The 27893-nt window shown below is 40.8% G+C and overlaps 1 protein-coding gene across 4 annotated transcripts; it reads right to left on the bottom strand.

Moving 5' to 3' along the window:
• Positions 1–27819, bottom strand: Ift25 (intraflagellar transport 25). Of its 4 annotated transcripts, none has more exons than XM_076564655.1 (6): positions 27728–27819; positions 16476–16588; positions 5510–5616; positions 3951–4019; positions 1819–1862; positions 1–209 (listed from the first exon to the last, which is right to left on the bottom strand). In XM_076564655.1, the coding sequence occupies exons 2-6, from the start codon at positions 16571–16573 to the stop codon at positions 96–98; spliced, it is 432 nt and encodes a 143-aa protein (XP_076420770.1). In that variant the 5' UTR covers positions 16574–16588; positions 27728–27819; the 3' UTR covers positions 1–95. The 4 variants fall into 4 exon arrangements, with proteins under 4 accessions (XP_076420770.1, XP_042127489.1, XP_076420771.1 ...); XM_042271555.2 differs by lacking the exon at positions 27728–27819 and adding an exon at positions 27437–27581; XM_076564656.1 differs by lacking the exon at positions 27728–27819 and adding an exon at positions 21293–21327.
• Positions 27820–27893: the final 74 nt, after the last annotated feature.

Below are 27893 nucleotides of genomic sequence, written 5' to 3'. Positions count from 1 at the left end.
TGATACAAATCTCTTTAATAGTAAACATATCAAAGATAACTTTGTGTTTCTATAAATATATTTTAAAAGTAGTTCAGAGCATTTTGTTGTAATTACTAAGGAAGATTTGAGACTGTCAGTCCCTCTGCAGAAATGCTATGCACAGATGCAAAATGATCGAAGGCTGAAACAATGATGAATCTCAAGAAAGTGGCATAGCCATCTCGTGCCTGTAAGGAGAAAAAGATCACTATGAATGCTTTCAGCAATCCTAGCAAACTATTAACAGGCAATTGGTAGAACAACGGCTTTGATGAAGAGTAACTTTCTTTCTTTCTTTTTTTTTTTTTTTTCCTGAGACAGGGTTTCTCGGTGTAGTTTTGGTGCCTGTCCTGGATCTCGAGCTGTAGACCGGTTGTCCTCGAACTCACAGAAATCCGCCTGGCTCTGCCTCCCGAGTGCTGGGATTAAAGGTGAGCACCACCACCGCCCAGCCTGAAGAGTAACTTTCTAACATATAACAAAATATAATCGTGTTCAGAAGACAAGCCAGCTACGTCTAGTAGTTGTCTGGGAGTGATCCAGCATGGCATCTATCACTCACGGTCTTATGAAAAACAGTGGGAGGACTATGAATTACAAATGTACACTGCTGAGCAGCTCTGTTTTACAAGTACCTTTCTTAAGTACTAATCATAATAAGCAGTTTCTGTCAGTTAGTGATGCCTTGGAAATATACTATCCTGAAGCATGACTATACTTTCACATTTATATAATTTCCCTAGAAACCAATTTGGCAATATATGTAAAAAGCCATAAAATATATATATTCTTGTGCCCAGCAATTCCATTCCATGAAATTTAATCCTAGAAAAAAAAATGTGAAGGTCATAACGCCCAGAGCATATATTAATGTTCGCTATGAATTACTTATAATGACAGAAAAAATAAATTAGCTTAAATGTATGTAAGTACATTTACAGTACCTTAAAACATCATTATAAAGCTTGGAATAGAACATGAACTTTACAAAGATGATATAAGGTTTTCCACACATGTTTGTTGTAACGTCTGAGGCCTATGGTTAGCAGCAGAAGAATGAATGGAGTCGATCTGCTACGACAACAATAAAGGGGTGCGTGGCCTCCAGCCCCCCATCCTGCCTCCTGGAGGGCAGCTGTACACCAACACTGGCACCTGAACACACTTGGAGTGTTTGACTAGCTCCTGTTTGTTTAACGAGGGCATGACAAACTAGCAGAGGTAGAGGACTCCTGATGAAGCAGCAGCTTCCTTCCGTCCGTCCGTCTGTCCGTCCGTCCGTCCACTGGTCCGTGGCATTCACTCACTTGACAGGAGAGCCCAGTGGAGTGCTGTCAGCAAGCACGGGTTGGTTCTCTTTCCGCCTCAGCTCTCTGGCTTATTTGTCGCTGATCCTATGCTCTAGTCCCTTATCTAAACCTCTCTTGTCCTTTCACGTGCAATTAACATCCAACTCTGACATCTCAACCCTTCTAGTCTCCTAAACAGCCTAAAGAATCAAATGAAAAAAGTAAATACTGTAAAAATAAATGATTGAGCAAAATAAAACAAATAAATGAATTCAATTGTTGTATCCATGTAGCCACTTTCTCCAGGATTGATTGAAAAAAAAAAAGAGCCTAATTAATAATACATTTAGCTAATAATATCATTGAGAATAATCTCTAATGGTTAAATAGGCAAAGAACTGATAATACCATGAGGATATTCATCATGAATAATTCATACTAGGAACATTTAAAATTTAAATTGGGCTCACTAAAGATAATCTTATCCCTACAGGGTATGTTCACTCACCACAATTTCTTCATTTTGAAGCTGCCCTTCTGTGTGTACTAAATCTAAAACACAAATTTAATAGAAATAGATTAAGGTTCAAATATATAAGGATAGCTATGGAAATTTGTGCCCAGCAAAATGTGATTATATGGCAAACTATAAGTTACAGCCGGGATTTAAAGGAATTATCATTATTTGGGGGTTGATTTAAGATATATGACTTTAAAAAAACTAATGAGCTATAAAATACCTCTAGTGAGTATAAACAAAAGACAATGCAAGTATAAATTATACTAAAGAAATATAAAGCAAGAATTGATAAAATGCAGAAGCCCCCGCCCCTCTTATTAACCAAGTTCTTTTTTTTTTTTTTAAACCAAGTTCTTAATAGCAATTTCAGATTTTAATGTAAGGAGCCATTTTTCCCACAGGAAAATTTCACTGTGATGTAAAACAGCCTGTGACATGATCTCTCCTGGTACTCAAATTTAATAACATATTACTGGAATCATTTATTTAGCCATGAGTTAATTATATTGAGTATTCTTTCAGAAACATCAACTATTTAGTTAATATAATAACACCGTTTGACATTAATTTGTGCCAAATAATGTACAGAATTTCAAAAGCTACCCAGGACCAAAGGGGAAGACTTTGGAAAGTAAGATCCTGGAGCCTTTTTTTCTGCTTCTTAATGCCTTTCCTGGATAATAGAGAACTACTGTCCCGTTTCCCTGTGCCTTCTTCTCTAGGTATGCTCCCCAGCAATAAATGTTTTCTACCTTCTAGCCTGGTATTGTAGTACACACCGGAATCCCAGCACTCAGGAGACTGAGGCAGAAGGGTTGATTATAATAAGCTCCAAACCAGCCTAAGCTACATATAGAATAAAAAGCTATATAAAAATTGGTGGTGGGAGGTTGGGGGTGGGAGGCTTCAGAGATGGTTCAGTGGTTAAGAGCACTGACTATTTTTCTAGAGGACATGGGTTCAGTTCCCAGAACCCACATAGCAGCTCACAACTGTCTATAATTACAGTCCCAGGGGATCTGATGCCTACCTTCTGGCTTCTTGGACACTAGGCATGGATGTGGTGCATAGATATACATGTAGACAAAACATCCATACACATTAAATAAATAATTCTTTTTTTACATTTAGGTTGGGTTTTTTTTTTCTGGAATTATAATATGTTTATGCTCTCTTTCTATTTATGTATAAGTTAAGTTTATACTGTGGTAAGTAGAAATCTAGGTTTCTTAAACCATCACCAACTTCCGGGTCTAACTAGAGGAATAGTACACTGCTAAAATAAGAAACCAATTATGATCTAGTCTCCTTCACACTTTCTACATTACCTGCTGCTCTCGAATTCTAGGCCTTCCGGGGTTCCGTGTAATAAATTAACTTACTTCTTGATACTTTCCTTGGAAGGTACTGGGTTACAACCTAATCTTCTGTATTCCAGAATTTATGGCTGTCCCTCTGGCAGTAATATCTATTGATCTACATTTGGCTGGTCCACTAGGGTGATGTTTTCTTTTCTCCCTAAAGTTTTACGTGTTTTTATTCTATTGTTTTCACAGTTTTTGCTAAGAAAAGGAGATAGACACATGAAGTCATTAGGTATGTTTGTGCTTAAATGGAGGATAGCAATTTAGCTGATGATGTTTATCAAAAGGAACTTTTTTTTTTAAACAGAGACTCACTATGTCACGTTGGCTAGCCTAGAAAGATCTATGTAGATCAAGGTGGCCTCAAACTCAGAGATTCCCCCTGCCTCTGCTTTCTGAATTGTGTAATTGAGGACATGTGCTACCATGCCCAGCTCAGCTGATATTTAAACAGTATCATTAATCAGGCAGGAAAGGTACAAAACTAATATTTGTTCACTTGTCAATATATAAGCCACTAGTTCTCAAAAGCCTTAAATGTGTCATCTCTATTTTTGATAACCTAAATTCTGAAAATGTGAATTGTTATATAAACAATACATGAAGAAGACTACAAACTGTGTTTTTCTAGGCCGTCCCTGTGTTACAGAATCATTAAAATCACCTTTTCTTTACCCAAACCCAGGGGGACTGACAGCACAGTCAGGGCCAGGCATCTACCCACGCTCAGAACAAGGCTGGCAACAACACACCCACCTTTTTCAACCCACTGCTCAAAATCGAACGGCTCCTTAGACGTGGTCTTCTCGATCCTCAAGGTCCGCACTGGCATTATAAATGAACAGAATAAATAAAGATGTTAATTAGCTATTGAATTCTATTTTGTTGTTTCTGTTCTTCTTTTCCCCGCTACTTGACTACCATAGATTGATGGGTACTACACAAAGTGCTAGGACCAGGAATAACAAATCCTGGAAGAAGCTACAACTGTTTTTCCATAAGCCCCTATGGCAAAATGTAACACTGTATAATGGCAATCTTGGCAGTGTTTGACACTACAGAGCACAAATCTAATAGAGCTTTTCTGAATCTGGTTTATCTGGAGCATTTATATACTGGTTATGATATTTCTAGTAGCCTGGTCATAAGCCTTTATGGAGAACATGTTTTGAGTCAGGTATGTTCATTCTCTCTTGGCTGAAGTCTTTATGAAAAAGGTCTTATTAACCCACTTTCCTGATAAGGACACAGGCTTACAGAAGCCAGGCAAGGTGTCCAATGGACTAAAGCTAGTAAATGCAGAACAAGAGTTCACAGATGAGGCCTGTCTGTCTCTAGAGCCTCCATACTTATGGCAGAAGCATAACAAACACGCAGATATCTTCTTTATGCAAGGCTTTCCTCCATTGTTTCCATGTGACCTCCCAGAACCATCCTTTCCCTTCTCTGTCCTATTCTGGAGGGGCTGGCTTCTATAGATTATATCTCCTAGACTAACAACTAGCTTCTGGAAAGCACCAGAAGATTGGAGGGCAGAATATTTTATCTACACTCTGTCCTGCTTCATGCCAAGTCTTTGAAAGTGGTCCTGTCCCTTCAAGACTATATAGCTTCTGAAAGCCAGGCCCCTCTGTACAGTCCCCAGATCTCCATGGGATCTGGTAACACTTTCCTTTCCTTGTCCCAGGATAGCTGTGGCTCCCTACTGTAGCTAGTTTCTGAGACCCATTATCCCTTATTCATTCCTGCATCCCAGGCCAGAATTTTATAAGTAGATCTATTAATAAAGTCTCTTCATTTGAAACATCTGGGATCTATTCTGTTTCCTGCCATGATTCTTTCTGTCTGATACACTTTATCACAGACAGGACTTGATGTTCTGAGGGGAGAGTCCACTCTTAATCCAGAAAACGTCATTAGCAATGGAAGAAGCAAAACTATCCAATGGGAATAATTGGGGTTATCAGATTTACAGAAAGAATGCGAGAACTACAGGCGAAATGAACCTAGGATGAAGATGTCATAGAACCTAGTATCTTGGCAAGCCAGCTTCTTACATTCCTAATAGAATCTCTGCCAAAGACTCTCCCATAGTAAACTGCATGGAAATTATGATGTGCTTTGGAAGGGTTTCAAATGTACAGTTTAAGAGAGGCTAATTGTGCTGAAGGCAGTTAACCCATACTCTCCACCTCCCATTTCAGCAATAAAACTAGGTCCCATGCAATAAAGAAAAACTAGATTTTTGGCCAAAAGTTGACATGTGTCCTCTGGCTGTGGAAAAATAATACAAAATTAATGTGTGACTTGCTTACCTAAATAACTTTGGATCACAAGCTTTTCAATCTTTACATGTTTGTGAAAACAAATAATGAACTCCTGGGGAAACATGCCCGTGGTGGTCCAAAAGGTTTCTGGATTCCTAATGTTAATTTTAAAGGAATAAAAGGAATAGATAGATATAAAAATGTAATCATAATGTTCTAATGAATACATATTAGAAACAGCTACTGTCTTATTTTATAATTCCTTTCTAACTTGGTTCTGTCTATAATCTCCCCAACTTTAATACCCTCTTTTTACTCCTAATAAATATTCTTTTCTAAAATGCTGCAGCAGAACTGATGTTCCTCCATCTAAAAGCCTTCAGTAGTCCCCTACTGACTATAAACCCAACCTCTTTAGTTCCATCATTAAAGTATATTGCCTCCCATCACGACGTCATCCCATTACTGCCGCCACAGCAAGCTGCTTACAACTCTCCAACACATCATGTAGACTCATGCTCTATACCTAACTTAATGAGTTCTCTTGACCCCAAAGCCCTTCTTCCTCTTGCAAAAGTTAATGGTCCCTTCTCCAACTCCAGCAGATGACAATCATGTCCTCTGTGCTTTCCACTTGCCTCATAGCATCCGTTCCCACCCTAGACATGTATCTCTTGTGCTTTTATGGCTCCTATGGACCCAGACACTTGCCTTTCTTTATTTTTTTTTTTTTATTTTTTATTTATTTATTTATTTTTGGTTTTTCGAGACAGGGTTTCTCTGTGTAGCTTTGCGCCTTTCCTGGAACTCACTTGGTAGTCCAGGCTGGCCTCGAACTCACAGAGATCCGCCTGGCTCTGCCTCCCGAGTGCTGGGATTAAAGGCATGCGCCACCACCGCCCGGCTAGCCTTTCTTTATTTTTAACATGATCTTTTTTTTAAAAAAAAAAAGATTGATTTATTTATTATGTATACAGTGCTCTGTCTGCAAGCATATCTGCACACCAGAAGAAGGCATCAGATCTCACTATAGATAGTTGTGAGCCACCATGTGGCTGGGAACTGAACTCAGGACCTCTGGAAGAACAGCCAGTGCTCTTAACCTCTGAGCCACCTCTCCAAACCCAATCTTTCTTTATTTTTATGTTTCCTAATAATTATTATAGTTGGGGACTTATAGTATATGAACAATGTTTGCTGAAAAAAAAACCCATGAAGTTTCAAGTCTCATACACACACATACACACGTTACATGAATATAATTTCTATAGTCAATACCATATATGAAATCGTCTGTTGCAGGTATGGCATTGGCTATAGGAATAATCATTTCTATTTTAAACAATATAATCCTTTTCTTTCTTTCTTGGGGAGTAAAAGTTAAATACAATGAAATTTAAGTGTAATGAGTTTTGATAAATGTATATTCTCATGCAACTTATTCACTAAGGTAACCAATACCCACAATGAGGGTAGAGAACATTCCCATGATTCCAAAGATTCCCTTGTCTTTCTTCTAGACAATTTCTCCATGCCCTTAGCCAAAAACTGCTTTGGTTTTTGTGTGGTTTTTTTTTTTGTTTTTTGTTTTTTTGATTTTTCGAGACAGGGGTTTCTCTGTGTAGCTTTGCGCCTTTCCTGGAACTCCCTTTGGAGACCAGGCTGGCCTCGAACTCACCGAGATCCGCCTGCCTCTGCCTCCCGAGTGCTGGGATTAAAGGCGTGCGACACCACCGCCCGGCGCCAACAACTGCTTTGATTTTTATCATGGACCATGCAATGGTGTATGCAGTGAACGTTACATTATTCATTCATTGCAGTTTTTTTTTTTTTCAGTGCTGTGGAGTGAACCAGGGGCCTGTATGTGCTATAGGCAAGGGTTGTACTGCTGAGCTTCACCCTTAGCTTGTTCTGTCTCTGCTTCCCCACTGACCCAAGATGGAGTTTCTCTGTGTAGCCCTAGCTGTCCCTGGAACTCGCTCTGTAGACCAGGCTAGCCTCATACTCACAGCTATCTGCCTGCCTCTGCCTCCTGAGTGCTGGGATTAAATGCGTGCGCCATCACTACCCAGTGCTTGTACTGTCTTTTTGAAGCAAGGTTTCACTTGGTTGCTCAGGATGGCCTGAAACTTGCTATGTAGCTGAGGATGACCTTGAACTGTTCATCCTCCTGCTTCTACATTTCTCTAGCTCCCAAGTGCTAGGAGTACAAGTATGCACCACCACACTCAGTTTACACCATTCTGGGAACTAACCCTGGGCTTCATGCATGCAGGCAAGCACTCTACCACCTAAGCTAAGACTCCAGCTTCTGTAAGTGAAATTGACAGTTTTACTTCCAACTAACATACAGCAAGACAATTCATTTTAATAATTCCTTGATTTTTTTATCCACTGAGTTTACTTACTAGCTCTATTAATCCACACCCCCACTTTTTTCTTTTGAGTCAAGGGGTTGAGACAGGGTTTAACTGTGAAGCCCAGTTTGGTCTTTATGTTCCTACCTCAGCTTCTCGAGTGCTTGGAATAGGCTTTTGCCATCATGACCAGTTTTTTGTTTTGTAGATTCTTTGAGGTTTTTCACATCATCTGTGAACAGACAGTGTTGCTGTTTCTCATTTCTCTCCCTTTCATGTCTCTCTCTCTCTCTCTCTCTCTCTCTTTTTTTTTTTTTTTCTTTTTTGGTTTTTCGAGACAGGATTTCTCTGTATAGCTTTGTGCCTTTCCTGGAACTCACTCTGTAGCCCAGGCTGGCCTCAAACTCACAGAGATCCACTTGCCTCTGCCTCCCAGTGCTGGGATTAAAGGCATGCACCACCATGCCTGGCCTTCATGTCTCTTTTTATCTTACTGTACTCACTGAGATCACCAGAAGACAGAGAGCCAGCAAGGACTTTTCCAATCTTAGGGGGAAAGTAGTTCCAATTTGACCACTGAAAAGTGTCTTTATCAGACTGAGAGACCCTCTTCTCTTAGGTTGTTGAGAGCAGACACCAAAATGAACAATAGATTTTGTCAAATGATTTTCTGTCTTTCCTGATGTAGGATCTTTCTTCCTTCCTTTCTTTCTTTCTTTCCTTCCTTCCTTCCTTCCTTCCTTCCTTCCTTCCTTCCTTCCTTCCTTCCTTCCTTCCTTCCTTCTTTCTTTCTTTCTTTCTTTCTTTCTTTCTTTCTTTCTTTCTTTCTTTCTTTCTTTCTTTCTTTCTTTCTTTTCTTCCTCCTCCTCCTCCTCCTCCTCCTCCTTCTATCTTGAAGCAGGATATCATGCATATAGCCCAGGCTACCCCCAAACTCATTCTGTAGTTGAGACTAGCCTTGCACTTCTGATCTTGCCTTTACCTCCCCAATGCTGGGGTTATAGACATGTGCTCATTCTACTAATACAGTGAATTAGTCTACATTTCACCTTGTATTCCTGTGATATTATGCATGAATCAGTCTTGTATTCCCAGGGTAAACTACACTTTTTGGATTCCATTTTTTGGGTTTTCATGTTTTTGTCTTTGTTTGGTTGACACAGGGTCTTGCTACAAAGATCAGGCTGGCCTCAGCCTGGAACTCCTGATGCTCCCGCCTCAGCCTCTCCAGTGTGAGGATTGTAAGAATGTGCTACTACATTCAATTCAATTTAAAATATTTTATTAAAAACTTTCAATTTACTTTCAGAAAGAACACTGGTCTCCAATATTCTTTCTTGTAATGTTCTGTCTGGTTTTGATAACAGGATAAATAGGAAATCCTCCCCCCCATCTGTTGAGGATTGATTCAAAAAACATGATAGGCAAGCACCCTATCACTGAGCTATACTCTAGCTTTGTCTATTTTTAAAAGGATTTGTAAAATATTGGTATTTCTTCTTTGAGTATTTGATGGTTTCTGTAATGGGTAGGTGTCTGTTCAAGTTTTCTACTTCACCTTGTATCATTTAAGTTTTACATTTTATTTTACGTGTATGGGTGTTTTCCTGCATGTGTATCTGTATACCATGTGCACACAGTGCCCACAGAGGCCAGAAGAGGGCATCGGATCTCCTGGAACTGGAGTTACAAACTGCTGTGAGCTGCAACATGGGTGCTGGCAACTGAACCAGGAAACTGCAAGAGCAGCCAGCGTTCTTGACTGCTGAGCCATCTCTCCAGCCCAACCCTGTGTTATTTTTACAGTTTAAAGTACTTAAGGCTTGTCCCTTTCCTTTAAGTTGTTAAATTTATTACCTTAATTTTGTTATTTATAATGTAATGGCTATTCTTTCAGAATTTCTATTAATATGGTTTCTTTCTTTTTAGTACTGAGTATTTATGCTTTCTGTATTTGTTTGCTTGTTGAAACAGAGTCTGTATATACAGCTTTGCTGGCCTTGAATTTAGGAGTCTCCTCTCTCACCTCCTGAGCACTAAAATTATAGATAAGAGCTGGAGAAAATACTCAAGGCTTCATGCATGCTAGACAAACAGTCTACCAACTGAGTGACATCCCAGCCCTGTTATATTTTCTTCTACTTTCTTGGGGTTTAATTTGTTCCTTTTCCTAGATTCCCAAGTTGAATATTTATATTGGTTTTATTTTTTAACTTTTTTCACACAGGGCCTTACTATGTAGCCCAGAGGCCTTCTGGATACTAAGATTGCAGGTGTGAACTAGCACTCCCAGCTAAGAACATTTTCTTCATGACTTCAGTCTTCTGAGATTGATGGGACTTATTTTCCAGTACACTTCAGGGAAATTCAATGTGCGCTTGTCTCATATACCACCAATGATGACAGTATTTCAAATCAATTAATGAAGATAACTGATAGCACTGTTCAGATCATCTGAATCTTTATTGACTCATGTTTTGTTCTAGCTTTATTGATAGAAGAGTGTTAAATTATCCAACTGTAGATTTCGTTCATCTTTCAGTTTCCATATATATATATATATATATATATATATATATATATATATATATGTATGTAACATCCTAAGGGATTGACCCTCTAACAGTATAAAATAGCCTTTTATTCCTAGAAATCTTATTTTCTACTTTATTATGAATGTAGCTAAGCCTCATTCAAGAAGATAATTTTTTTATTTACTCTCAACTTATTCACATTTATAATTTTTTATTATAGTTTCTTTTGTGTGTATATATACCTGCATATGCAACCCATGGTACACATGGGAAGGGTAAAGGCAAGGAACAACTTTCAAGCACCAACTTTCCTTCACCATGTGGGTCTAAAGAACTGAATTCAGGTTACTATGCTCGGTGATAAATGCCTTTATCAGCTGAGCCATCTCACTGGCATCTACGAAGTGGGTTTTGTTTTAAAGAATGTTAGCATTTAATTAATCTCCCTATGTGGCTTCAAGTCATCAGGACACAGAAACTCCCAACACCCTTAATCTCCTCAGCTCTTCCTCTGAAGCATCTGGCTTTCACAATGACAGCCTGCTTAGGGAACTTTCTCTTCCACAGAACTTTGTGGTATCAGTGATTGACGTAGCTCTGGTCTTGTTTTTGGCAGCTTACCACATCTGCTTACTGACCAATGTTCACATTTTATCCAGGTTGATAGTTGGGCAGAAGCTCTGGTTCTTTCTAAGTGATAATGCTTCATACCAACTTCCCCAAAGTCACCTGAATGGTACTTGTCAAAGTTTATCCTATGGGGATGCATGCTGTCAGTGTTACCCTGACCTCCTGGCTGCTTCTAATGCTGACTGATACAGTCATGGCCAAGAAGTCTTCTGGGTCTTCCTCAGTCTGGGTGACACAGCAACAGCCAGAAGGAAAAGGCTTTTTTTCTTTAAAGACAGGATCTCACTGTATTAGTCCTGGCTGGCATGGAAATCACTCTGTAGACCAAGTTGGCCTTGAACTCAAGAGAGATCCACCTGCCTCTGCCTCTGGACTGCTGGGATTAAAGGTCTGCAGAGTCATCACGCACACCTAGGGTTCTCAAGTGGCAGGATTACAGGCACATACCATGACATCAGGGTAGCTCTTTCTTTTGTTTATTTTTAGAAGTGTTATCGTGGTTACTGTCAAAATTAATATAGAAGAAACTTGCTGGACTGGGGAGATGGATCAGCAGTTAAAATCTTGCCATGGAAGCAAGAAAGATAAAGTTTGGCTCTCCAGGTAAACACAGCAGCTCCCCTATAATTCCAGGTAGGAAGGTGGAACCAAAGGATGCCCAGAGCAAGCTGGCTAGCAAGACTGGCCTTATCACTGGTGAGCTCTGGATTTCACTGGGAAACCCTGCCTTAGAGAATAAGGTGGAAGAGCAATCAATAGGGGAAGATTCTGGATATCAACCTCAGGCCTCCATATACATGTACATACAGAGTATGTACACACACACACACACACACACACACACACACACACACACACATACACACTGTCTTAGTTACTTTTCAATTGCTGTGATAAAACACTGTGACTAAGGCAACTTATAAAAAAATTGGGGGCTCACAGTTCTAGAGGGCTAGCTATTAGCATCAATCATGTCAGAAAGCATGGTAGCAGGCAGTTATTCCCGGCGCTGGAGCAGATGAAAGCTTACATCCTTATCTGCAAGCAGGAGGCAGAGAGAGCTAATAGGCAATGGCATGAGCTTTTGAAACCTTAAAGCTTATCCCCAGTGATATACCACCAACAAAGCCACACCTCCTAATCCTTCTCAAACAGTTCCACCAACTGGGGACCATGTTTTCAAAGATATGAGCATATGGGGGCCATTCTCATTCAAACCACCATATACACCATATACTCAACCATGTGAAAAAGCGGAAAAGAGAGCCTTGTGATAATCAAATCACTCAGAACTTCATGTTTGTGCTACAGTAATATACTTTACATGTGTAATAAACTCCATAATATAATGTTTTTTTAATCACTAAGTGATTAGCCATCTCTCAAAAAAACTCAGAAAAATAGTTATCCAAATATCTTTTTATTTCTAGTACATTACATAAAGTTTTTTTCTGGTATTATACCTCTTCAAACTGAAAACTTCATTTAATACTTTCTGTCATGCAAGTTTATCTGTAACAAATAAATTATCTTTACTTTGGAAGTATGTTTAGCAGAGAAAGAATTCTAGGTTGACAGTTTTTTGGTTTTTTTTTTTTATGTCTATTTATGCCTCTTTTTCAGTGTCTGTCAGATACCAGAGCTCTCTCTGGTAAACAAACCTGCTGTCACCTGCAGAGCCATCTCACTGGTCCTAAGCTAGTGGGTTTTGTTTTTTAAGTAAAATTAGAAAAGTAGAAACAGTAGAATGTCTATCTACTTAAAATGCATAAATACTACGTGCTCTAGCAACATAAATGAATATTGTTTGACAATAAAAAATTAAATAGTAATATGTACTAAAGATAGAGGAACCTTAAAATCATATAAGTGAAAGAAGCATCACAACAGTCCCCATGGAGGCAGGGTGTGGTGGCTCATGCTAAGATAGAAGGATCCTGGCAAGTTCAAGGCCAGCCAGATTTACACCAAGAATTCCAGGCCAGTCAACTCCACACTTAGACTTGGTCATAAAAACATTAAAAAGGGGGCTGGAGGGATGGCTCAGAGGTTAAGAGTACTGGCTGCTCTTACAAAGGACCTGACTTGGATTCCCAGTACTTATATGGTGGCTCACAACCATCTGTAACCTTAGTGCCAGGGGATCTGACACCCTCTTCTGGCCTCTGTGGGTACAAGGCACACATTGAGTATACAGGCAAAATACCCATACCCATAAATTAAACACACACACACACACACACACACACACACACACACACACACACCAAAACCAATAAACAATAGATCTCATATAAGATAGGCATGATGATGCACATGTATACCTCTAACTCTCAGCATTTGGAAGGCTAAGGCAGGAGGATTGTTATGGGTTTGAAGCCAGCCTGAGATACACAATCAATTGCTTCAGCTAGTGTCATCCCGCTTTAAACAAAAACAAAACAAAAAACAAACCCTCAAACCACAATATGTATAATTCCATTGATATGATTCAACTATAACATTTAACTGTACTATGCAAAAAGGACCACCTCTTCCTCAGGGTGTGGGGTGGATGAGTATGTATTGGGCACAGAACACAGATCACACTTGTGCAGGGATCTACCATTATAGTCCTAGTTTTGGGGGTTTTTCCCCATTTTTTAAAATCTGAGACAGTATTTTGCTAAATTGCCGGGGCTAGCCTCCAGCTTCACTGAAGCACTCCTGTCTCAGCTTCCAAGTGCTGAGACATCTCACACCCAGCTTTGTTGTCTTTCTGTGGAGTTTCTTTTCCCCTTTTCCACTGCCATAGTAAGTACAGAGGACAAAGGCAGGGTCGAGAGGAAATAAATACATTCACTTTAACCCTTCTTTCTGGCCAAGTGTAATCCCAGAATTGGGGGAATAGAGGCAGAAAGATCAGGAGCTCAAGGTCATTTTTGGCTACATAGTGGGTCTATGCCAGCCTGATTACAAAGAGACTCCATCTCAAACAAACAAACAAACACCAAATAGCCACCAAAAAAAAAAAAAAACAAAAAAAAAAAAAACAGTACAACTAACTTGTAAGGAAAGTTAAAGTATTCACCATCGGCATAAGATAATTCTCACTGTAGGGATAAATTTACAGCATCACTTTCTCATAGTAACTCTGTAGCTATTTCCATTTAGATAAAACAATCTTTCAGCAGAAAATAATTTAAATATCTACTATATAAAGCCTGTTAGTGATTTGTAGAACCACACAGATTAAAAATCTCTGGGGCTGGAGAGATGGCTCAGCAGTTAAGAGCACTGATTCCTCATTCAGAGGACCTAGGTTCAATTCCTAGCACTCCCACGGCAGCTCACAACTGCCTATAACTCAGATTTCAGGGGATCTGATGCCCTCTTTTGGCCTCCATGGCACCAGACATGCATGCAGACAAACACTCATACACATAACATATTTTTTTAAAGCTTTAAAGGGGGGGCATGATAAGTTGATCTTGCCTTAAAAAAACTATCTATCTCCAATTAAAGTGAGGAGTGTTTCTGGAAAGACCTCTATTCTAAATGAACAACTTAAGACAAACCTCTGCAGTTCTGTGTATGTATGTAACTAATTTTTCTATAGCAAATCAGTGGTATAAATAACAATTACTCAACTTTCATGGGAAATATAAAACAAAGGAAAACTATGATACATAGGTGATGGTACTAAGTTTTCAATTCAAGCCTTAAGTCTGAGTCATACAGAACCTTTAGCTGGGAGTCAGAAGGCATGCGTATTAGTTGATTCTGTCATTTGTTTATCTGTGTGACTTTTTTAATTTTTTTTTTAAATTTTTCTTTGTTAAGAAATTTTCTACTCACTCCTCATGCTATCCACAGACCCCCCTCCTCCCTCCTCCCATTTTTTTTAACAAATTGTTTTACCTTTGGTAATCTTTTTGTTCATCTTTAAAATGAAGTTGAAAATACCTTTTTTAAAAAAGGTTTATTTACTTTATGTGTATGTGCATGTGTTTGTGTGTTTATACTACATGCCCAAACAGTTGCCCACCGAGGTTAGAAAAGGATGTTAGATCCCTTGGAGCTGGAGTTACAGGAGGTCATGAGTCATCTAACATGGGTGCTGAGACAAAACTCTAGTCCTCTCCAAGAGTAGCAAGCACTCTTAACCCGAGACATCCTATCAGCCCTCCCACCCCCTTTATTTGCGACAGGGCCTCACTACAAAGTCCAGGCGAGCCTTGAATTCAAGGCACCTCTCCTTCTGCCTCAGTCTCCCAGCACTGTAAGATTAGAGGTATGAGACACCAAGCCCAGTTGAAAGTAGCTTTTATATGTGTTTATCACTCCCCAAACTGTAAAACCCTATACAAATTTGCAGTCACAAGTATGTGTGTGTATACATTTATATAGGTTTGCATGTATATAAATTACACTCTCATGCTCTCCAACATTAGTTCAACAAATATTTGGTGTTCTAAATCAACAAACAGTTCAGGATGTTGTCGAGTCAAAGGAAGGGCAAGTCGTGAAGCATTCAGCTCAGCAAAGACGCTACTTAGACAGGCAATATATACGAAGTAACAATGTTTATATATTTCCAAGAAATTTGGAATTAAACCAATATCAGATATTAAAATTTATTCTCCCATAGAATGAAGCTGCAGTCTTGTGTTTTTGTCTCAGTAAATCACTTTTAAAAATCTATTTACGGGCTGGAGGATGTCTCAGCAGTTAAGTGTACTAGCTGCTCTTGCAGAGGACCTGGGTTTGTTTCCTAGCACCTACACAGCAGCTCACAACTGTAACTCACATCTGTAACTCCAGTCTAGGAGATCTGACACCCTCTTCTGTCCTTGAACATTGCACACACGTGGTACATATACATACATATAAGCAAAACATCAGTACGAATAAAATAAAAACAAATAAAATTTAAAACACGTATACACACACACACACACACACACACACACACACACACATCTTTTTGCAAACTAGGAATGGTGGAACACAACTATACTCCTGGACATTGGAGGTTGAGACTGGAGAATTTTGAGTTTAAGACAAATTTAGGTTACACAGTAAGACCCTGTCTTAGAAAACACACACACACACACACACACACACACACACAGGCACACACACACACACAGGCACAAACAGGGAAAAAGCTGTGGGAACAGCATGTTGGTAGAGTACTTGTCTACCCTCGGAGGGCCCTGGGTTCAATTTCCATCACTGAAAAAGAGAATAAATTGGAAAAAAAAAAAAACAACTAAATCTGTTTGCCCAAAAGTCTAAGAATTGTTAAAGATTAAAAAAACCTTAAATCTTCACAACTGGATTAACTCCAAGAGTGACTCCACAAATAGACACTATGAAGTCACCTAGCTGACTAAGTATTTATTACACCACTTGACAGTGCCCGCTGTTATAAAGCAGGCCCCAGCACTCGAGGGCTCCCTTCTCTGACACTAAGCCTGGAAGTAGAACAGAAGGAAGAGCCACTCTTACCCATCGATGATATTCTCAGGTGGGTGCTTTTCATCACTCGAGGTCGCCAGAATCACCTCAGTCCCTTCCGTGCTCGAACACAGATCGGTCTTCTTCATCTCAAGTCTTTTAACCTGAAATGTTTATAAAAATACAGTGAAAAAGCAAACTCTCCATTCTCAACAGAAGAGGTAGCAAGGCTGTTGCCTAGCACACAGTTTAACAACAAGCTATTCCACACGTGGGAGGGACTTGCACATTGGTTCCTGCAAACGCGGGCCCTCTCCTGGGATGACCTATAAAATACGATCATTCCCACTTCTAGTCTCCACAAAATGTCTTTGACTACTTGAACTGACATCATTATTCTGTTTCTAAAATTAAAACCCTCAGTTATTATACAGAGACAGTTAATAAGCCTATGGTGACAGAAATTATGGGTTGTTTTGTTTTTACTATTTATGAATTTTTTTTTTTAAAAAAAAAAGGAAGGTAAATACAGGTATTTTGTGAGTATCTACACCCTTATCAATCCAAGCATCAAAGAATGTTTACTTTGGAGGTTTTTGTTTTTGAGACTGAGTCACTCCGTAGCCCAGGCTGCCCTAGAATTTACAGTAATCTTCCTGCCTCAGTCTCCCAAGTGCTAGGATTACAGGTATGAGCCACCACACCTGGCTGTATTTTTAATTTTTTTTTTCTTTGGGAGGAGACAAGGTCACTCATACTTAGGATTCTCTTTTGTCTACTCCCTGAGAGTGGGGTCTCAGGTCTGCCCACCAAACCATGCTCATTTACAATCTGACGCGCTCTCTTTGGTTGCCCAGCAAACCATGCTCATTTACAATCTGACCCGCTCTCTTTGGTTGCCCACCAAACCATGCTCATTTACAATCTGACCCGCTCTCTTTGGTTGCCCACCAAACCATGCTCGTTTACAATCTGACCCGCTCTCTTTGGTTGCCCAGCAAACCATGCTCATTTACAATCTGACCCGCTCTCTTTGGTTGCCCACCAAACCATGCTCATTTACAATCTGACCCGCTCTCTTTGGTTGCCCACCAAACCATGCTCGTTTACAATCTGACCCGCTCTCTTTGGTTGCCCAGCAAACCATGCTCGTTTACAATCTGACCCGCTCTCTTTGGTTGCCCAGCAAACCATGCTCGTTTACAATCTGACCCGCTCTCTTTGGTTGCCCAGCAAACCATGCTCGTTTACAATCTGACCCGCTCTCTTTGGTTGCCCAGCAAACCATGCTCGTTTACAATCTGACCCGCTCTCTTTGGTTGCCCAGGAAACCATGCTCGTTTACAATCTGACCCGCTCTCTTTGGTTGCCCAGCAAACCATGCTCGTTTACAATCTGACCCGCTCTCTTTGGTTGCCCACCAAACCATGCTCGTTTACAATCTGACCCGCTCTCTTTGGTTGCGTTTCTGAGATGCCAGTTTTGCTTTACCAGCCATGCTGCCCTCACGAACCCCCAGGCTCATGTGGTCCCCCCCTCAGTCTCTCCAATCGCTAAAACTACAGGGACCCATAACAACAGCGGCTATCATTTTCTGAATAGGAACATGAAATAAGGAAAGTGATAAGCTTATTTTAAAATTCTGAACTAGTCACCTGGTCAGAGACTTAACCCATCTCTGCTGAAGAAACCTTGTTGAGCTCCACTATGGAGACTACAGATCCTCTCAGATCTTACCCTCTGCTTCACCAACCTGTTCAGATGGGGATGCAGATAGATAGGAAGTAACCAGACAGCTGTGTGTATGTGAGTGGGAGTACCAGAAGACGAGCACAGGAATCCCCTTGACCTCCTCTGAGGGGCTCTCACTGGCACTTCCCCAGTGCTCAGCTGAACAGCCCATGCCACCATATCCGGCTTTTCCCCAAGGGCTCTAGGGATCAGAGTTCAGTTCCTAGCACTCACATGGGGCAGCTCCTGGGAATCTAATCCCTTTTTCTGACTTTTTGTGTGCACGCACCTGCAGGCACACACAAGAAAAAAAACTTAAATCACATTCTAGATACAAAGCCTGTTACATGTGTCTTTATAAATGTCTTCTCCCAATCCATGCTTGATTTTTCTCTTTAAATTTGTTTTTGAAGCAGGGTCTCACTATTAGCTCAAACTCTAATCCTCCTGCCTCAACCTCCTGACTACTAGGACTATAGATGTGCTTCACCATGCTTGGTTTATGGCTTGGGCTTTGGTGTGGATGCAAGAGTTGCCTACCCAACTATAACATGCACACAAAAAAAGGGACCAAATCACAAACATGTATTCAATAAAGCTTTACAAAGCCAACACATCAGGGTAAGGAAATACTAGAGCTTGTGAGAAGTCTTCCTCATCCCTTCCTGAGTCTACCTCTCCTTCCTCCCCACTAGGAACAGTGGTTCTATTTCTAATACTGTCAATCAATTGTCTACATTTCATGTACATGGAATCTTGTGCAGGCTTATTGGTATCTGGCGTCTTTCTGTCCTTATGTCTGTGAATTTATCACTGTCACATGCAGCACTGTTAAGTACAATAAGGTACAGCTGCAGCACAGCCCCCACGCATGTCACCTGAGATGAGATCAAAGAAACAAGCCCCCGTGAAGCTTCACAGGAAGCTGGTGCTAGCTGAAAAGCAAAGAAAGGCTTCTTTGGTTTGGGGTACTTAAGAGACAAACCCAGTGAGGGAGAAATTAAGCTTACTACTTAGTTATTTGAAACCAGAAGTTAACTGAACATTTAAAATTGCAATGTGGTCTAACCCAGCAGAAGAACTGATTTGTCTCTGAGCCCAGCTCCCAGACAAAGGAAAAGATGTGAACTCTCCAGGGGGGGACTTATCTACTTACTCTATCTTCTGTTGAGACACTACATCAAATAAGATTAGAAACAGCTCAACAGATGACTCAGATCCTGGAGCTACCCGTGTGCTAATTTATATCAGACGATACAAAAGTAACTATAAATCTGCTAAATAATTTAGAAAGACATGGAGAAAATGGATTAAAAAATGACTTTTACAAGACAAATGAAAACTCAAAAGGAACAACACAAAAATTCAGGAATTGAAAAATACAGTTATCTAAAGTTAAAAAAAAAATGTTGCTTAACATCACATAGGATTTAATATTAAGCAATGATCGGTGGGACTGGCAAGATGGCTCAGTCAGTAAAGATGCTTCCAGCCACACCTGATGTGAGTTCAATCCCCAGAACACACAGTGGAAGGAGAGAATCAACTCTACAAGTTATCCTGACTTCCACTTGAGAACCATGGCATACACATGCACACAACACACGACAGATAGATAGATAGATAGATAGATAGATAGATAGATAGATAGATAGATAGATAGATAGATAGATAGATGAAAAAAGTAAAGATCAGTGAACATAACTATGAGCTGAAGGTGTAATGTAATGGCAAAGTACTTGCCTAACATTGGAAAAAAAAAAAAAAAGATATACTCAGCAGTTAAAGTACTTGCTGCTAATCCAAGTTTAGTTTCCAGCGCCCACATTGCTCCCAGCCATCTCTACCTCCATCTCCAGGGGATCTGACCACTCTTTTCTGGTCTCCACAAGCACCCATATACATATGGCATGCACACAGAAACACACATACATAAACAAAAATAAATATTTTAAAAAATAAGTGAAGGAAGCTGGAGAGATGGCTCAGTGGTTAATAGCTGTTCTTGTAGAGGATGCAGGTTCAGTTCCCAGCACTCATGTGGTAGCTAACTACCATCTGAACTCCAGTTCCCAAGGGTCGGATGCCCTCTTCTGGCCTCTGAGGGCATTTCATGTATGTTGTATACAAACACATGCAAGCAAAACACCCATTCACATAAAATAAATTAACTTAAAAAATAAACAAGTGAACAGAGCATCAGACTTATGAAATAAAAACAGACGTCTGAAATATTCACAATTGGAATTGGTATCTTAGAAGGAGGAAACTGAATAAGTAGGAAATTTTTATGAAGAAATATGGCTGAAATTTCCCCCAAATCTAAAATATAAACTCACAACTCCAAGAAATTCTGAACTTTAAGTTGAACAAACACATAGAAGATTCTACTTAGACACACCAGTCAATTGCTGAAAAAAAAGAAAAGCGGTCAGAGAAAAAACCACAATAACTTGTCTCTGGAAAGACTGATACCTCCAGAGGTGTACTTGACTAATTAATGTAGGTCGTTTTTAGTCCAATCAAGACTAAAATCACAGTAAATGTTTCTAGGCTAGATCCAGATCTTGAGAAGAGATGAAAAGTGCTAGAGAGGGTAAGATGGTAATACACTGTTAACAGAACAGCTTGAAGTTTTCTTTAAAGGACCACTGACCTGGGCTGCAGGCATGACTTAGTAAGAGAGTACTTGCCTTATACACAAGAGGCCCTGGGCTGTATCCCCATCATCAAAACAAGAACAACAGAAAAGACCCAATCTACTGAGTGGCCTAATAATAACAGCAATGGAAAGTAGAGATGCAGAAGCAGCAAATGTGAGCCTGGCATGGTGGCATATGCCTATAATTCAAGTACTCAGGGTGGAGGTAGGAGGGTAGAGCTCAAGTTTATCCTCAAGTGTATAGCAAGCTGGACACCAATCTGCGCTCTACAAGACCTTTCTATTTAATCTGGGCTACTTTCTCAAAAATAAAAAAAAAAACAAAGGCAATAAATAATACAAAGCAAGAAGAAAGTAACGAAATTGTATTTATAGATCACGTTAGTAAAATTCTTAACACTGAACATGAAATAATATAATATTAATTCAAACTAGACTAGGGGATGGGGATACAGCTCAGTGGTAAAGCACTGACCTTGCATGCACAATGTCTTGCGTTAGATCTCAGCACTGCAAAACCAGAGACAGACAGACAGAGACACTAGGATGTTAAGGATGCATGTCATAATCCTAGGATTGTATAGTAACTAATAACGAGAAAACCAACAAAGAAAGAAGGTTTCTCTGGTTCATGGTGGAAGTTTGGTCTCTACTCTAACTATACTGTAAGGTGGTGGGACCTTTAAGAGATGAAACCTCTGGGAGGTGAATGGTCACAATAGGCTTCCGAAAGGGATTATTAATGCCAGTCTCAGAGAGCAGGTTGGGCTTTATAGGAGTGATTCATTTCTGTGAACAGGCCTGGTCCATCCCTGCTCTCCTGCTTCCTTCTCTTGCCTTATGACCTCTCCTTCCCCCCATATGCTATCACCTATGAGGTCCTCACCCAAGCCAAGCAGATGTTAGCACGTTCTTTGCCCTCCAGAACAGTGTGGGTTTTTGTTTGTTTGTTTGTTTGTTTTCAAGACAGGGTTTCTCCGTGTAGTTTTGGTGCCTATCCTGGATCTCGCTCTGTAGACCAGACTGGCCTCGAACTCACAGAGATCTGCCTGGCTCTGCCTCCCAGGTGCTGGGATTAAAGGCAAGCGCCATCGCTGCCCGGCTCAGAACGGTGTATTAAATAAACTTATTTTCTTTACAAATTACCCAGCTTCAAGTAATTTGTCATAGAAGTACAAAACTGGCTAAGATAAAAGCCAGCAGAGAAGAATAAAAAGGCAATACCAGAAAAATACTTGACTATATTGAAAGAAGGCAGGAACACGGATTTAAACAAATACATTATTTCCCCATTTTCCATTAGTAAATTAAACACTAGATTAGACTGAATTTAAAAATCAATCAAATAATATTTTCAAGAGACACACTCTAATTTTATAAAGACACAGACTGAAAGCAAGTGATAGAATACAGTATACTTTGTTTTTCTTCTTTCTTCCTAGACAGGGTCTTTTTATATAGTCTGAGCTGGCTTTGAACTTGCTATGTAGTACACACTGACCTTGCATGCTTGATCCTCCTGATTTATCCTCTTATGTGCTAGGATTATAGGCCTGTGTCACTATGCTTGACAGGTATACATTATAATATTCAGCAAGGTAAGTTCCTCTATTTACTATTTAAAATTTGTTTGGTGCTATACTTTGAACCTTATTAATAAGAAACAATTCCATTAAATTTATGGATTGAATTGGAGAGAATTGGCATGCTTCTATGAATAGGTGTCATGTATCTAGCATATATCTGCATTTACTTAGGACTTTTTTTTCCCCCAGAGCTGAGGACTGAACCCAGGGCCTTGTGCTTGCTAGGCAAGCGCTCCACCACTGAGCTAAATCCCCAAACCCATACTTAGGACTTTTTAAGTCCTTAAAATATTAAACCGTTTATCAACATCTCTTTACCCCATCTTAGATTTTTTAACTCTTGGTTACTATAGTTTCTACTGCTACTGTAAAGGAGATCTTTGTAAAAACAATACTCAAAATTCCTTATTGTTAGCCAAACAGTGGGTATTTACCACATTTTAACACTAAATGTCAAATTATGTTTGATCTAGTAAAATGATGTTTTACTAGATCTTATTGTTCTAAGAATTTTTGGTACTAGTTTGTTAAGCTTTTCCTTTTAAATGAACAAGCATTACACTCTATCAAATTCATGTATTACGATGACCATAATGGCTTTTTAAAAAAATTATTTATGTACTTTTTTAGGTATGAGTGCTCTGTCTGCATGTATACCTACATGCCAGAACAGGGCATCAGATCCCATTATAGATGGCTGTAAGTCATCATGTGGGTGCTGGGAACTGAACTCAGAACCTCTGGAAGCCAGTGCTCTTAAATGCTGAGCCACCTCTCCAGACCCCCATATGGCTTTTCTTAAGAATATTAATGCAGGCCAGGCGGTGGTGGCGCACGCCTTTAATCCCAGCACTCGGGAGGCAGAGCCAGGAGGATCTCTGTGAGTTCGAGGCCAGCCTGGGCTACCAAGTGAGTCCCAGGAAAGGCGCAAAGCTACGCAGAGAAACCCTGTCTCGAAAAATCAAAAAAAGAATATTAATGTGATCAATTAAATAAAATGTTTCTAATGCTACAGTATCTCCAGGTCCTGGCCAGAAAAAAAAAGTCTACATGCCCAAGATGCATTATTTTTATCCAAAGATTTGCTACTTTCATATTTAGAATTTTTTTGCCACATAATCAGTTTTATAGCCCTGGGATTAGGATGATATTTCAAAGGAAATAAGGAGCTGGAAAGCTCTTTCTCTAGTTATTGGAACAATTTTATGTAGAGTAGGGCTTATTAGAGAATGGAGAAGTAGTTGAGTAGGCGAGTGCTTGCCTAACATGTTATCTAGGTTTGGTAATACACACACACACACTGGGGGGGTGGGGGGTATTTGATCCATATCTGGTTTGTAGGGCCTGTTTTATTGTTCTTGTTTGTTTGTTTAAGTCCTTACTATGTTTACAGTGCTGGCCTCAAACCTGTGATTCACCTACCTCAGCCTCCCTAGTGATAGAATCACAGGAGTGTGCCAGTGTATCACCCAGTCCAGCTCTAGAGCAATCTTTTATTATGTCAAATTTGGTAGTTCTATTCAGGATTTCTATACCTTCTTGAATCAATTTTTATAATTTAAATATTTTAAAATAATTTTATTTATTATTTTTTTTTAAGATTTATTTATTTATTATGTATACAGTGTTCTGTCTGCACATAGCCCTGCAAGCCAGAAGAGAGCACCAGATCTCATTACAGATGGTTGTGAGCCACCATGTGGTTGCTGGGAATTGAACTCAGGACCTTTGGAAGAACAAGCAGTGCTCTTAACCTCTGAGCCATCTCTCCAGCCCAATTTTATTTATTATTACTGAGTGTGTATGTATGTTTATGTTGGTGGGAGCTTCATGGTGCCTGTGAAAGTCAGAAGACAACTTGAAGAAATCAGTTGTCTCCTACCTTTATGTAGGTTTTGGGTACCAAACTCAGATAGTCCATCCAGACTTATGTACCAAGCACTCTCCCAGCTGAGGCATCTTGTAGCCCTTATATTAATTACTGATAACTTTTAATTCATTTATTTTTTGGGTTTTAGATTAGCACTTGGATTTTAGATTGGTTCACTTTCTATTACAGTTTAAAAACAGTACCAATGGTACTAACAGCCATGGCTATACTGTAAAAACCATGTTCTAGCATTTCTGTGTGCATTTTTCTTGACCAATCTTACCATAACCTTTATACTATCGATACCAGAGAACTGGTATTGGATGGATATTGTTAATCCTTAAAGAGGAGGAAAATAGAGAATTCTTACATATGTTGATGGACCTAAATATTAACTACAAACAAAATTCTTAATTTATTAAGAATTGAAAATGCATCCACAAGTAAAATTGAAGGTAATAATAACATTAACTACCAAGTTACATCAAAGTAGTTCTTTTCATTTCTTGGAGTTCCTATCAATTAGGAACATGTTTGTTCAGAACAACACAACAAATATTTTCGAGATACACTTTGGACCAAGGAAATACGGGCTAGATGACAGTGCTTTCACAAACTATTTATAACTCTTTGAATAGCTATACTCAGAGAATAATTATTAGCAAGACAAAATGAACTTGTGCAAGATTTGTATTATTATCCTAGTTAGTACTTCTTAAATTTATCTTTTAGGCCGGGCGTTGGTGGCGCACGCCTTTAATCCCAGCACTCGGGAGGCAGAGGCAGGCGGATCTCTGTGAGTTCGAGGCCAGCCTGGGCTACCAAGTGAGCTCCAGGAAAGGCGCAAAGCTACACAGAGAAACCCTGTCTCGAAAAACCAAAAAAAAAAACAAAACAAAACAAATTTATCTTTTAGAGTGCTAGCGATTGAACCTAGCTACGGAGTAAGATCCTATCACCCCCACCATGGGATTAAGTAAAGATATTTTAGACAACACCGTTGTTAACTAAGGGTATCAGAAGCATGCTTATCAACTCTGCAGACAACACACTAAGCTGAGATGTTAGCTTCCATGATGAATGACAGAACTGGCCCTCAAAAAGAAATGGCGGAAGGACAGGGGCACAGTTCAGTTGTACAGCATGTGCTTAGCATGTTCATGAGCCTGGATTCAATGGGGGCAGGAGGGGGAGAGGGAGGAAGGGAGGAGGGGGAGAGAGAGAGAGAACAAGCTAGAAAAAAGTTTCACTGGTACAAGGTCATGCTCATCCATCTACATATTGTCTATGGCTGCCTATGTGTGGCAGAACCAAGTAGCTGTCTCAGACTATAAAGCCTAAAATACTATTGGCCCTTCACGACCCTTGATCTAGATGTATTAAAACTTAACTGGTTTGGTCCACAACAAAATCAACACAAGACAACACTGCTCCAAAGGTAACATTTTAAAGTGCTATTTTAGATTATACTGAAAGTTAGGCTGGGGTGTGGCTCAATGGGAAAGCGCCTTCCTGGCAAGCACAAGGCCCCAGGTTTGTCCTCCAGCACCCCCAACAAAACAAAACACAATTTAAGAAGTTAAAGAGGTACTATATCCCATCAAATTCTTTGAACACCAATCAACAAGGGGCCCGACTGTACTACATGCCAAGGCACTACACCAGTAAAGATTAATATAACCTGCAACTTGAAATTCGCTTCCTGTCAAGCTGCTAATGGACACACAACTAGTAGCTGGGGCCATCAGTGTGGTTCACATCTAGAATACTGAGTTCGGTTCTGGGGAGAGCCTTCCAAGGACATTATCAAGTTCCATACTGTTTGGAGGAGAGAAAAAGTTCAGGAGCGTGTCCCCCTTCCCCTGCACACACAAACAAATAAACGTAATAAAAATCTAAATAAACACTTTTTAAAAAGTTACAGCGCCTCCTCTGGCAGTGCATATACTAAGGGCGCACGCCTCGGCAAAGGATGACAAACAAATTTGTAGTGTATTTTCTAATTCTACTTTTGCTGTCTGAATTAATGTGAATGTCTCAAAACAGGCAAATGCAGTATGCATATTTCATGTGGATAAAAATGTATAAGGGAGAATTACAAGTCAGGGATGACGTCACATATACTGGGAAGGTGAGGGCTGGAGGATTGGAAGGGAGTTTAAGGCCGTCCTGGGCTACAAGAGGCCTGTTCTCACAAAAAAACAAAACCAAGTAAATAAGTGTTAACATTTAGGGGAATGTTCTCGAATTGATGTACATAGTAGATGAATGGGATACAGCGTGTACTCTTCAAATGCTCGGTTCTTTTCTTACCTCATTCTTAAATGATCTAAGATGTCTATGAAAAGAGCAAACAAGTGCTTTAATACATAACGTTATTTCGCACCTCCTAGAACCGCCAGTATCTGTCCTGTTGGACGTGGAAGAAAGGGGGCAGAGATTGGGTTTTCATTAAGTTTTTGTTGCAATTAATGAGAAAGAGGCAAGCCAACCCCAAGTTGACCCATGGAACCACTCAGCAGACATGTTTCCAGGGCTTCAGGATGCAGGTTTTCTGTGTTCTACATTCAGGGACTCCGGGTGCCTTATCCTTCACCAGGGCCATAGGTGTTCTCCTATACACAGTGTGGCCATTTCTGGTACTTTGAGAAAACCTTTGGGTCAAGTCCTGGGTTGATTTTCTTGCTGGCCAGCACCCTTGGCTCTGGGTGCTCTTACATCGGCGCGCCCCAAATCCTTTCCTATGCCATCCACTGGTAACTCCCGTGTCAATTTGAAAAAACGGTCACCCTCTGTCTCCTAGGGCGGCGGCCCAGACACAGTCCTCTCACCTCCTGGCAAGCCCCAGACCCAAAAGATTTAAAATACCCTAAATGCACCGGCATCGACTTTAAATACAATTTATTGTATTGGACGATGCTGATGATGTCTCGCATTTTGTTCTCCCTTTTGAGGGGGTCAAAGCATCCTTTCGGGTCGCTAAAAGGTTCTTGGGGAGGGGACCTAGGTCTCCAAGACACAGAGAGAGGGAGGCCCGGCCCTGGTCAGACCGCCCTCTCCCAGTGACGTCGCCGCACCACCCGCGGTCGCCCGCCGCGCATCCTCTCACAACCGCTCCCTTCCCGCTCGCCTCCCTCGCCTCGCCTCGCCACCAGACTCCCACCTCTCGGGTGCCCGCCCAACAACGCAGCGCAGGCCCGCTCGCCTGGGCCTCGGGTAGCTCCGCCAAGGGACCGTCCGCTCGCTCGCTATCCCCGCCCGGCGCCCCGGGCCCCGTGCCGTACCGCGCCCCGCCCCGCCCCGCCCCGCCCCCGCCTCGGCGGAGTTCCCAGGCGCGCGCCCGGCCGGCGCAGCTCCGCCCCGCCCTCCTCCGGGCACTGGACCCGCCCAGATGCGCCGCCACCTCGCTCGCTGGCCCGCTCGCTCGCGCGCCTCTCCTCGGGACGACCCTTACCCGGCTCCGCGACGCCTCGGGGGCCCGCAGAAGCCTCAGGGGCCACGCCCCCGCGCGGGCACGCACGCACGCACGCGCGCGCACGGCACGGCCCCGCCCCGCCCCGCCCCCCGCTACTACCCAGCTCTCTCAAGATCCACCGTCCCACCCCGCTCCCGGCCCCGCC

Source organism: Peromyscus maniculatus, chromosome 2 (genome assembly GCF_049852395.1).
Source record: "Peromyscus maniculatus bairdii isolate BWxNUB_F1_BW_parent chromosome 2, HU_Pman_BW_mat_3.1, whole genome shotgun sequence".
Lineage (NCBI taxonomy): Eukaryota > Metazoa > Chordata > Mammalia > Rodentia > Cricetidae > Peromyscus > Peromyscus maniculatus.
This window is presented reverse-complemented; position numbering and strand designations above follow the sequence as displayed.